Source organism: Pyricularia grisea (assembly GCF_004355905.1).
Source record: "Pyricularia grisea strain NI907 chromosome Unknown Pyricularia_grisea_NI907_Scaffold_1, whole genome shotgun sequence".
NCBI classification, from domain to species: Eukaryota; Fungi; Ascomycota; class Sordariomycetes; order Magnaporthales; family Pyriculariaceae; genus Pyricularia; species Pyricularia grisea.
The window spans coordinates 6,218,198-6,230,844 of record NW_022156716.1 but is presented as its reverse complement, the minus strand read 5'-3'; the positions used below and the strand labels follow the sequence as shown (position 1 = coordinate 6,230,844).

Below are 12,647 nucleotides of genomic sequence, written 5' to 3'. Positions count from 1 at the left end.
CATATATGACAGATTTAATCCGGGCCAGGCCCTGATATTTATTCAAGGCTTTGAGTTGATCCTCGCCGCTTTAATATCCGTTTCGTCGGATTAATACTTAGCTCGGTCGCGATTGATATCATTGTGCAATAAACTTGTATTTATTTGTCCAGATATACATTTTCGACATCCGCCAGAATTGATGAATACATTGGACGTATTGTGGCGTATCATGATGTTGTTAGCAGCAATTGGGTGGATTCAATTTCCCAACAAGCATCAGCAACTCGCTTCTTCCAGCTTGCCATTTCTTTGCTGTGGTTTGTTTCTATTCTGCTTGGCAACAAAAGCGCTAAAGGAGCATCGGAAACTCTTTTTTCATCTCCGATATCGCAGTCGGTGACAAAACTTACATACGCAGTGGCTCGGCGTACAGCTCGGTGAGAACCTTGACATCGCTCGTAGATCCGCCCAGTTCCGAGTGTGTTATTGGTGTTATTGCACCGGGTTGATCGGATCTGATAATTCACTGGCTTGGCTCAGAGTTTGCATGTCTCCTGGGTCCTTCCCGCCCAAATGAACATAATGTGGCGCCATGCACATTTAACGCTAAACCAAAATTGGCTGCCTGCAAAATAATCTTATCAATCGAATCAGTTGTGGGTCTCGTTTGTCAGGTCTCAAGATCATCGTGACCTAATTACCTATCTAGCGTTACCGAGTGCTCCGTCGGCCCGTTCAAGATGTACGGGTTTGCATCAAGGTATTGAAAGCTGCTAAATAGGCTAGAGAAATGTCTTTCCTTGAACAGAGCATTAAGCTCCGGCTCACTTGCGATAATTGTTTATTGATAATAATGTCAGGCCCCTTATACAAGCAAGTCCATCTGATAGAAAGGAGTGTTTGGCTGGATTGATGAAGGGTAACCTGCAAAATGTTAATCCTCCACAGGCAACCAAGGAATCAAGGTTTCGGGGCTAATGAATGGAGTCCACTGCGGACAACGAAAATTCTCAGAAACCCTCAGTCAATGCAACTTGATGGTCTGCTCCGAAGTAGGACCTGCTTGTCATGACACAGTTGGCAGTCATCGGTCCGGATTTAATTTCTGTAGGTATTGTAAATAACATGTGAAGAAGAGTCTTGCCCCCTCTCAACTAATTCTTTATTTATTTTTATTTTTTTCATTCTTTGTAGTTAGGGGAGGTACATGAGTACCATTCAGACCCAAACAGTGGATGGTGGCTCGAATGACTGCTATTGTCCCGGGCTTTGCCGATCGACCCATACATCTTGGATCAAGAAAGGTGAGCACGTTTATATGAGCGGCAAAATATCGGGTACCTAACATCGTCTGGGTAGAATCACAGTAGCTTCCGGCAGTAGGTTTCTTCGAACGCTATTCAGATTGATCTTTACCCTGCCAAAAATAAAAATAAAAACCAAATATAAAAAAGAATCACAATTCCGATTATCAAACCACCGATGACGGGCTCCCAAAAAAGCAGCTCGGCGCAATCGCGCTTGGCTGTCGGCTCACCAAACTCAGACTTGGCGCCGAGCCCCACTTCGACAAAGCCCATGGCCCCTCATGTTCAGGCAGTTTCCACTACATCAAAACCTTGCTCCGAATCTCGACACACTTCCTCTTCCACATTTTCCTCCTCCCGCTCGACTATTCATCGTCCACAGCGGTCTCAGACAATCGCTCTGGACGTGGAGTATCCCCAACCAGCAGCTGCAAACAAACCGACTATGGCGTCGGTTGTATCACCAGCCGCATCACTGGCCCCAGCAGGGCCACCAAAGTCAGTCACGAGTAAGGAGTGGGTTGTTCCACCCAGGCCGAAGCCTGGCCGCAAGCCCGCAACAGACACGCCACCTACCAAACGCAAAGCTCAAAATCGTGCTGCGCAGAGGGCTTTCCGCGAAAGGAGAGCTGCAAGGGTTGGCGAATTGGAGGAGCAACTTGAGGAGCAGACTGAAGAGCATCAGCGTGAGCAAAAGTTATTGAAGGACCGCATCCATTCGCTAGAGCTCGAGGCACAGACACTCAAAACAAGATGTCAGGTGCTCGAAAACATGCTCGAGAGAGAGCGGTTTGAGCGCAGGAAATGGAGCGATGACAGTTCGCGGAATTCAATCTCCAGACGCGGAAGCGTCACACTTTTGCCGGCACATAATCCCTCTCTCACGGGGCCTCTGTTTCCCAGCGCCGGAGCTAGTCAATATCACGGCCGAAGTTATGAAGAGCAAGGGCATCATCTGGCTACCTCACCAGCAGCCGGACCGAGGAGCCAAAATCACTCATTTTCCATCTCTCAAATTATCTCCCCGCCAGAAGAAGCTGTTTCTATCGCGCCGGCATCACTGTCATGCGGCTCATGCGGGCCCACAGGGTCATGCGCATGTGCAGAGGAGGTTCTCGCTGCTACAGTAGGATGCGGCAACTGCTCACTGGGCACAAAGTGCGAGTGCCTTGAGGCAACTGTAGAGATGGTGATGGGATCATCAGATCTCAAAAGGCCTCATCGCCCAGGCTCGCCATCATCCACTGGCCCGGAGCCAGAGGAGAAACGTCAGCGATCTGACACGGTCATGGAGACCGACTTCACTTCCTACTTTACCAGTAAAAAGTCCAATGCGGAGCGCAATCCAGCGCCGCGCTCCTTCCTCCCTCCAACAATTCAACCTATACCGCCGAGGGACTCGTGTGGCTTTTGTACCGAGGGAACATACTGTGTCTGCGCTGATGCGATGAACCCCATGGTGTCTACCACACCAAACCTCACTGCCCCCATTCCTCCATCCAACCCTACGCGGCAGATCCAGACGCCGCCGCCATCCGAAACAGACGTTATGCCACCGCCTATGGAAGTGACTGCAACTGGCGCTATCAAGCTTCCCAGCTTCGAGTCCATCAGATACGCAAAAGCGGCGGCGGCAAAGTCATCATCATCGTCATCATGCGGACCTGGGGGTCCAGGAACCTGTGCGCAGTGTATCGCGGACCCCAAATCTGGCTTGTTCTGCCGCTCTTTGGCTGCAAGCTTAGAAAAAAGTGGCCAGTCGTCTTCTGGTGGATGCTGCGGCGGCGGTGGACCTGGCGGGTGCTGCAAGCAACAGCCGGCGAAGAACAGCAAGCCAGATGGCGACCGCATTGGACTAAGCCTCTCATGTGCGGATACGTACAAGACACTTTCTAGCCATAAGGCTTTCGGTCAGGCAACCGATGATCTTGCTACATGGCTGCCTCTCTTGAAAGCCGCACCAAAACCGCAACCTATGGAGCCCGGGAACAGCGCTACGGCGCCGAGACCTGCTATGGATGTTGAGGCCGCCAGCATTATGAGCGTACTCAAAGGGTTTGATGTCAGGTTTGGATCTGGCAATTGAAGCTTGTGTGGGCTCGATGCCTAAAGAGCAAAATTAAAAAAAAAAAAAAAAAAAAAAAAAAAAAAAAAAAAAAAAAGAACAAGAAATTGCCTCCTATGGATTTGTCTCCTATGGAGCTGACAGGATCACGCTCCTGACAAAAGCTTTATGCGGCCCACCGCAGCGACCTGCAGCAATGGTTACATTTGTCCTCGGCCATCGGTTGAGTAAAAACATGGACTTGGGCGGGCCGCTTTATCGGAAGCAACCACTCAAAATTCTGAAGTCGCTGATGTGGCGGCCGCGAAGGCCAATATCTGCAGCTTTGTCTGCGCACGCCTCCGCGTCATAGAAGGGGAATGGATCTGGGAAATATGCATGTTGGGGTATTTGTTTGCATAGGGACTAGGAAACATGGTTTGATGCTTCACGTTCAACAGCCAAGAAAGAAAGGTAGAGTTGCTGTAAATAGTCACTGCATCTGGAGACGATTGGTCGTCGCTCGCATAGAGGTATAGAGCGTGTTTTTATAGAGTGCATCACTGCGGCTCAGCTACTGGTCACGAGAAGGCGTTTGGTGTTTGGCAACATACTTTATAGTACGAAAGAGAAACAAAAGGAGGATTGGTTGAACGATTAACCGTGTTCTCCTTGCAGATGTGCATCGTGGATTGTGTTGCTTGCATTTGGCTTTAATATATTTGTCCACGTTCTACAGGTCGAGGCCCAGGTCGGAAAGTGTCCAACCTCTGGACCGCGCTATTGGCCATTATTGCGTAGATACTACTGTACCCAAGCATGATGTGTTGTCAGTCAACCATGGATGCGTAAAAGTGCCTCATGTCAGGGGTCTGGGCCTATCATACGTACAACAACAGACAGAGAAAATAGAAACACGGCGAGCATCACACAACAGGTCTCGAACTCGGATAACCAACCTACCTTACCTACCCTACCCACGCAAAAATCCGGGTAGTTTCATTGTCCGGTTGAACTGCGATCAACTTTGCTTTTACAGTGTTGTACTACACAATCCTTTCCCTGCCGCATCGGTCGAGGTGCAGCTGGAGAAACTCGAGCTCGCTCTGAGCTGTCCATGGAAGGACAGGCGGGGGACCAACGCACCTCGTCCGGGGGGGAATGGGTGCCTGCCGGGCTTCCCACAAAGACTATTGGAAGAAAATTTCCTGCTACAAATGTTACCTTTCCCCCCAAAAAAACAAAGTCGGGGTTTGGACAGACCGCCCTATTTGTGTGGCGGTGAAGAACATGCTGCAGCACCTCATCAATTGCCCGCAATCAAGGGTTGGTTTCCGACTTTGCCCTGGCACAACGTTGCAATTGCTACATACCGATGCTTTTTCAGCGGTTGGAATCTCGGGAGGGATCAAGGATTGCTGAATCTTAGATGGCAATTTGCCGTCCGGGAGTGTTTCTGTGCAAGTTTGCTGTCACGTCCTTCACCACACCCACCTCCAGAACGGAACGGGAGCATGACCGGTGTGTTGTTTTTCTGCATGTACCGCACCGCGGCTGTCACAAGACAAATGCAAAACAGCTTCCGACCTCCATGGAAGGGCAGTACCACCTAAGCCTTCAGATTAGGAAAACACAAAGAGATAACAAGAGAGAAAATAGAACTACAATTATAATGAATGAGACGGTTTCACAGGAGCTGCTTGACGAATAATTGACACGCTGCCAGCCAAAGACTACCTCCCTACCTCTTTGAACTACAATTATACCCTCACAGCGAAGCATCTCATTTGATCCCATCATCAACCAGAAGCAGGCCTTGGAATGGCTTGCAGGGAATGACGCGCCCGTTTGGGGTTTGCGAAAGGGTGCAATAATGATTTGTGGTTACGTGAGGCGAAGGGGAGTGGAGAGAGGGTCCGGCGTTGCGTTGGCAACTGGAGTAGCGTGGTCGAAGCGCATTGGTCTGTCAAGAGAAAATGTGCGAGGGAGAAGGAGGGCAGGTGAGCGGGCAAGAGGGGGGGCGGAAAGGGGGATGCAAATGCAAGCCAACTCATACAGGTGGCGAGCATCGTGGGCCTGACCTCATTGTTGTACCCTAAAGGATATGAACAGTTGTGGGTTTCTTGATTTTTCTGCTTTTTTTATTTCATACCTTTGTGTAGATGCAGTGATGTGTTTGGATAAGGGAATGGCTATTTACCCCAATTGGCTGGCTTTGAGCTGGCACGGATGCAGACCTGGTTAATTCATAGGGCCAACTAGAGACATCAGAGACATCGGCATGCGGAACGAATCTGATTGTTGCAAATTACCAAATCGATATGGCATCGTAGGCGATGCGTTGTTCCCAGCTTCTCTGACAGATTCTTTTGTAATCATGTCAGCCCAGGTGCAGGCCCTGAAGCAGAAAGTGGATGGTGTGGATTTCAGACATTGACAGCAGAAAATGCCGGGTTTTCCCTTAAAAGGCGGTTGGAGAGGCAGCCCAGCCCAGTCAGTAGCAAGGATGTAATTATGGAGTACAGCACCACGAGGTGTCTGCATACTGGTTGGTACCTTGCTTGCTGTATGTGCCTATTAAAGGTACATTAGGCCTGGTAAAAGCAAGATAAGGTTGGCTCGCCTTCTCATTGCCATTACCGTCGGCGTGGCAGTTGCACAGTGGCTCCCGCCCGCCTTGCCGCCCCGAGCGGAGGGACAGGGCACCTCGTGCTGGTGGGACCCCTACTGGAGCAGCAGCCCGCTTGGCATTTGGCTTTGGGAATACCCCAGCAGCAAGCGGGAGCCCATTTGGGCCTCGACAGGGATCCGTTCCAGTCTTTGGGCCTTGTCGTCAACCCCACGAAAGTGCAGATGCTCGTCTTAAACAAGCATTTGAATTGAATCTTCACCGATTCCCTCATCCACTTATTACCTTGCAAAGCTCCTAATCTGGAGCTCACCTGAATTCAAACTTTCCTTGTGTGTATTGTGCGTTTTTGTATTCATTTCTCTGGCTTGATTCGGACAGCTTCTCGGCCCTATACGACACGCCTCTTTTCGTCTCATTTGGTTACTCAGGCTTGTCAACGCGACTTTTTGGTCTGATGTTGTATTAGACCCGACCCGACTCTGCGCGACACTCCTGCGTGACGATCGACCAAACTTTCCTGAATTCCTACCCGCACACCTACCCACGCTGTTGTTACCTGGCAACAAACACTGTCGTTGATCTCAAGTGTGCGCATTCCCAGGAGCTTCAGCGACGTGCTTACGACCTTTCTTGACTTCGGAGGTACCTACTTAAAGCACGCTTGTACCTGCCCGCCTCCACTGCGTAACGGTTTCGGAGCCACTCTCAATCCTCGTTCTCGTATCCCCGACCTGCTTGTGTACCTATCTAAGCAAACAGAGAAACACGAAGCGACTGTTCTTCCCTTGCACGCAAGCGCAGTATCCACACCTTCAAGGTCAGCCGTCGAGTCGAGGCTTCCCAAACAAGTCCCATCCTCGGGCTACACCAGCACGGGCGTGACGGCGCTGGTCGAGCCTGAGCCCGCCCGATGGTATTATTATTATGATTGCTATGCAGCGGTCTTTTTCGTCGCCCACATGCACACAATCTGATCCCCGTAAGCTACTCTGCATCGTTAGCATGCACAACGGACAGGAACAATTATAAGATTTTATTCTCTTTATCATGGCCCGTACCCGACGCGTTTGTTGTTTGCTAACGCATCCCCGCTCGCATGAAGAATCAACACCTTCCGAAGTTCGCTCTAGGTCACCGACCCCATCATCCCCCGAGAAATATGTCGGCCGTCCCGCCGATATGCGCAGCTTCAACGACCGAAGCCCTACGCGCACCGCTGGAAAGGCAAACATGTCGGCAAGGCGCAGTGAGGAGGTTGCTCGGTGGACGCCCAAGTTGGAGCAGAGACCGGCACCCTGCGTAGCCCTGAAGCCTCTAGTAACGCAGGAAACCATTGTTTTACCACAGCCCCTCGGCGAGGATGCGCCCCCGAGCAGGAGCAGTCCGCTACAAGGCCATATTGACTTGGACGAGGATCCCACCCAGACTTGCGAATCACCGCCATCCCGCACACGAGTTCCACAGCTTTTCCTCCGCGATGTCACGGAGTATACGAACCCGCACCTGGCCCCGGATAGCAACCACCTGACCCTGGAGGAGTTGGCACATCTCGTACGCCTGAGCAAATATCAGGAGCGCAAGCGCGCTACTACGCGAGTCCGGCTGCAGCGTAGCCTGGTGTCTACAGCACTTTCCGCCAGACTGACAAGATGCGGGGAGTCGGCCCACCGTAATCTGGTAAGCCTCTTTCGGACCCAGGACAAGAAGGCCTTTGCCAGTCTCTACAAGGCGGTTCATGACGTTCGCCTCAGTTGTATGGAGACGAGAAAATATGCCATGCTCGAGCCAGACATGGAGTCTTTGTCTTTGCAGTCCCCGGGTTTGGCTTCGTCCGAAGCTCTTGGTGCCATGCCGGGTTCCACGGCGTCTCTGGTCGGATCTAGTGCCCCCTTTTTTAATGACATATCTCCAGCGTCCAAGGAGTCCTTGTTAGATTTCATTGCCCAGCTACGGAATAACCCGGACTATCTGGCAGCTCGGCTTTGCTCACTCAATGCCACAGAGCTCTCCGCACTGAAAACCTTCGATCAAAACCACGAACCAATAGAGTCTGTTTTGCCATCGTCGGCCTCTGCTTCATCAAGACTGCCTGCTTCCAACCCGAGAGAAAGGACTTCGATATTAAGGAGCGTTTCGCAGAGACATACACCTCCATCAGCAAGTCACGTTGAGCAGTTGTTGTCTTTCCAAAGGCACGATCCGCTGGCTGCACTTATTCACACCTGCTTTGCAAACTCGGCGGGCCCAGACAGTGCCGAAGATCGCCGCAGGACCGATGTGTGGGCCACTGCTCTGGCGCGGCTGATTTCCGAGAGGCGGACTGGAAATGATTCTATTTTGTTCTCTGTTCTTAACGCCTGGTCTACGATGCGCGACTGGTCCGGTCGCTCAAATATGGAATGGTACCTGATGAAAATCCTGGAGGACGGTGCGTTCATTCTCGACAAGGCCGAGGACCAGAACGGTACACGCTTCAACCTGACCGCTTGGACCAGAGAAGACTCTCACAAGTCGGAACGGTTCTATGAGCGAGCCGTGGAGAAGCTGTTCGAAATCCTAGACGATGAAGACAACACTGGTATCCCCGAAGGCCTTGTTGAGCTTGGAAATGAAATCCTAAGGAAACTTGATCAACAGTTTGTCGAGGGTGCAAGAAGAGGCCTAGTTGTGAACTGGCTGTTCCACGTCTGGCTTTTGGAAGTCATGATCTACCCGGAAACACGCGGTATGATGGCCGAATACCACATTACTGACTACGGCCGCCAAAAGATACTCAAAAACGTTGCTTTGAAAGCGGCGGGCTTGGTCAACGAGACGATGTCAGGAAGGCACGTTAAGCCAGAGATTGCCAAACATATTGACAACATTTTGGCTCGGTTTGGACCATCGCATGTGTCCAAACCCAAGACACGATTACTGCCCGCAAGATCATTGACATCATTGAGGGAGACGGTAGAGGTCCACCCATATCTCCTTATATCGCCTGCTGACCTCGTGACCATGGTCAACGCACTTTTTCCTGAGAAACGGCCACAGTCAGCACAGTCAAGCAAATTCCGCTCTCGCACCACGTCTTTGTTTGACTTTGCAGCTCCTTCGCAGCCGATGAAAACGATGGGGACCCGAAACAATACGGCACACGATGGCGCTTCTATCATAAGCACAAGTCTTTCATCTGTGTTTAGCGATGCTACCACATCAGATGATCCCCTTTTGGAAGAGCAACACACAGGGAATTCCGGCAGTCGTTATTCTCCGCCCCCTCTTTCTCTGCCCAAACGCGCCAATACATATGAAGAGGACGGCTTTCGTCTACGGGAGGCTATCCACGACATGACTCAATGCTTGGGCCAGGAAGTTGTCCAGGGGACATGTCATCCGTGCACTGAGCGCTGGGCAGTCTTGTTCATCTCACCCGACGGCAACTCGTTGTCTACGCAGATGATATATGATCCCGACGAAGATGAGAACGAGGAGGATGAGCGATCACCTTCTAGTGACACTGATGAGGAGGATGCCGAGGAAGGAAGTCTGGATCTTGACAAGGACTACCATCAGCTCCGGGACTCGATACTGAAGCTGGTTGAGGACTTTGAGATACCGCAAGAAAAGCCAGCATCGGGCAAAAATGCGAAAACATTCAGCAACAGAACATACTCTACCTTGAAGCGGTATAAGTCGAGAAACCGAATATTTATAACCGAGCACAGGAGAGAGAATCGAGAACGTCAAGACCCTCCTTTCTCTTTATCCGATGTGAACGGTCCCAAACCTGATGACGGGGCCGAACCGAGCAAAGACGCGGCAGATGGTCAAAATACTGAATTCGGCACGATGGACTCAGAAGTTGCCGAAGGGGAATCGGTACTCGTCGCCATGCTAAAAGCTGCATCAGCACAAGCACGCGCACAATCAGACTTTGTAGCGGCCCACGACTACTGGCGTACTCTCCAGAGACTCAATTCGCTTAACTCACCCTCCCTTCGCTCAAACGGGTTCGCTGTTCTTCTCAACATTTTCTCTCGCGGGCCTCGCGGCTCCATCAGAAGATCCGCCTCCGCAATCGAGGAATACGACGCGTGGCTCGTATGGCTCAAGCAGTCCCAGGAGCGTACCGACAGCGCTATCGAATTCATGATGAAGCGTCTTGCAGCATTAAGAGACAAGTCCTGGTACGTCATGGATGTACTGAATTCGAACCCATACGATCATAGCTCCAAGATTGCTACTGCTCTCAAGGCAATGGGTTCTCAACCGAGTACACGACCACCTGTCAACCAGAAGAGCGCGAAGCTTGCGTTTTTGTACACTACAGAGTCTCAGATGACGGACATGTTGAGCGGCGGGAAAGAGTATGGGTTTTGGAATAAACTCTCGGATGATCACTCTGAAAAGACGACAAAATGGCTCCGACACCTCAACATTGAGAACTTTTGCAAAGGAGAAGAACGTATTCATAGACTCGGGCTCGAGGTGGATATCTGCATCAATAAGCTTGTGGGCGACGGCGTGACACCAGCACCAGAGCTTTGGACAAATGACCTTTACGCAGTCGATCGAGGAAGTCTAGACCGAAACACGCCCAAAGAACGGGATTGGGACGATGCCTCGAGCATTGTGAGTGATGTGGACAGGCGATACCCAAGTCGGTTTGGCTCTGGCCTTAGAGACCTTCGCAGCGTTTCTTCTTTTAACATGAGCCAACATTCGTTCGATTCGGGTCGGTTCAGCTTCTCGAGGGCTTCGGGTGCTGCAATGAGTGAGGCACTAGACTCGCAGAGTTACTTTGGGGCCTCGTCGCCCGTCCATACCATAGATTCCACGGTGACATACTGGTCGCAGTTCCAGTCTGCCATTTCCACACAAGGCAGCGTCCCACGACCACAGTCACCGACCACGAGTTTTACGAGTCTCTCCGGTTCAATGGCTGTGCCGCAAACTTACAAAACGCTACGCTCTCAGCATTCAACTGCTTCATTGAGGCCAGGAACTTCGGCCTCGTCGAATGAGACGGTACTCATGCAGCGGCTTTCTGAGGAGAAGACGCGCTTCCTTGCTCGGCTAAGGCAAACACTGACAAGCCTCTTGCTGTCTGACCTGGGAAACCTGGTGTTCGCCAGGGGCTCTGAATCAGACATTTGGTTCCGAGATCTCGGGCAGCGTTGCATCAAGCACCGGGATAGTATAGATCGCCAACAGCAAACCCCTGTTGCGGTAGAGAAGAGGAAGTCCAAGGAGATGGGTGGTTCTCGCCGTGCTATCGAGAAGAAGAGGAGCTTTGAAAACCTCCGCAAGGCTGGGGAGGATTCATCATCCGTGACTATTGACGACGGTGGTGTCAAGCTGACCGCCCCAGTCACTAGCCCGGATATCGCAGCTGAGGGCAATACAAACACATTGCCAAATGACACCACCGTTACGGATAGCACACCGAAAAGTGCTTCTTTGACTTCACCTTTGAAGCTCAGACGGAGACCGAAAAACTCGGAATTCCCATTTACGAAGGCATACCAACGTCTGTTACGCATGTTCTGTGTTCACCCGAACCCTATGGTCAAGCTCGACGCGCTTTACGAGCTTGAACAGCTCATAATAGCGTCATTGGCTTCAAGCGGCTCCCGCAAGCGGCCAGGCTTCTCTCAGCGAGGCAGCAGCGGCTCTGGTCAGCCACCTGTGGGCGGAAGTGTATCGCCAGCTACGCCCTCTCCTGCAAAGCCCCTGGAGAAAATTATTGACAATGTGAAGGAGCGAAGGTCACATACCATGAGTCTGAGATCGCATCTGCCTCCTTCGGTCCAGGGAAACACAGACGCGATTGTAAATGTACTACGAACGCTTTTCCGAGACGCTGCAGTTCGACCAAAAACTCTTTTCCGTGACCTGCAGTTTATTGCGTCGTTTGTGCCTGGATCTGTACTTGATCAGACGGAGAAAGGCATGGCTTTTTGGAATGTCGGTCTGGCTGCTTTGCTTCTGAAGCAAGAGGTTTGCAGCACGATTGTCGAGATGGCGGACGAGATCCTCAAGACAGCCAGCACTGGCAACACCGGCATCAGCATGTCAAGCGTACCTTCTAGTACCAGCTTTTCGGGTACGGCATCAACGTCATCAGCTGCCTCTGCGGGATCATCGTCAGTCCCATCGCCGTTTGTCGAAGCACCCACCAAGAAAGACGCCGAACGCATGTGGATCATCACAGCCAAGGAGGGCCACCCGACGGCGCAGCGAGAATTGGCGCTCTTCTACCTCATCGAAGACCCCTCAGAGTTTGATGTTGAGAAGGCGACTCTACCACTTTCCAAGATTAGTGGAGTGCTTAGGCAGCAGGTGCTGGATAACTATGCGACTTCCCGCAAGGGTGGCGAGTCGGGCACCAAGGACCCAGTACGCATGTGTCTGGCCATCCATTGGGCAGCGGCTGCAGCAGAAGGTGGTGATGGGATCGCGAGGGACTTTATCAAGCAGCAGGATGATCAGTTGGGACTTGCCAAGTAGGAATTGTTGTATTGCTGTTTTTGCTGCAAAAACAAGGGAGAACCTGTTCTGGGTGTAAAACATGGATGAACGGTAAGGTGGGGCTGAATTAGCTTGGTTTTTTTTTTTTTTTTTGGGAATTTGTCTCCTTGGATTGCGGGCAATATTGAGGCAGGCTTTTAGGTCTTGCATGGGGTTTTTGATCGGC

General features: G+C 51.4%; 2 protein-coding genes across 2 annotated transcripts; both read left to right on the top strand.

Moving 5' to 3' along the window:
- Positions 1-1,734: 1,734 nt before the first annotated feature.
- PgNI_01929 (uncharacterized protein) lies at positions 1,735-3,375 on the top strand (the record flags this gene model as incomplete). The annotated part of the gene is made up of 1 exon (XM_031122000.1): positions 1,735-3,375. One exon carries the CDS (start codon positions 1,735-1,737, stop codon positions 3,373-3,375), a length of 1,641 nt encoding a protein of 546 aa, XP_030986511.1.
- A 3,514-nt stretch (positions 3,376-6,889) lies between these two features.
- Positions 6,890-12,460, top strand: PgNI_01928 (uncharacterized protein; the record flags this gene model as incomplete). Its single annotated transcript, XM_031121999.1, has 2 exons — positions 6,890-6,944; positions 7,068-12,460. 2 exons carry the CDS (start codon positions 6,890-6,892, stop codon positions 12,458-12,460), a joined length of 5,448 nt encoding a protein of 1,815 aa, XP_030986512.1.
- Positions 12,461-12,647: the final 187 nt, after the last annotated feature.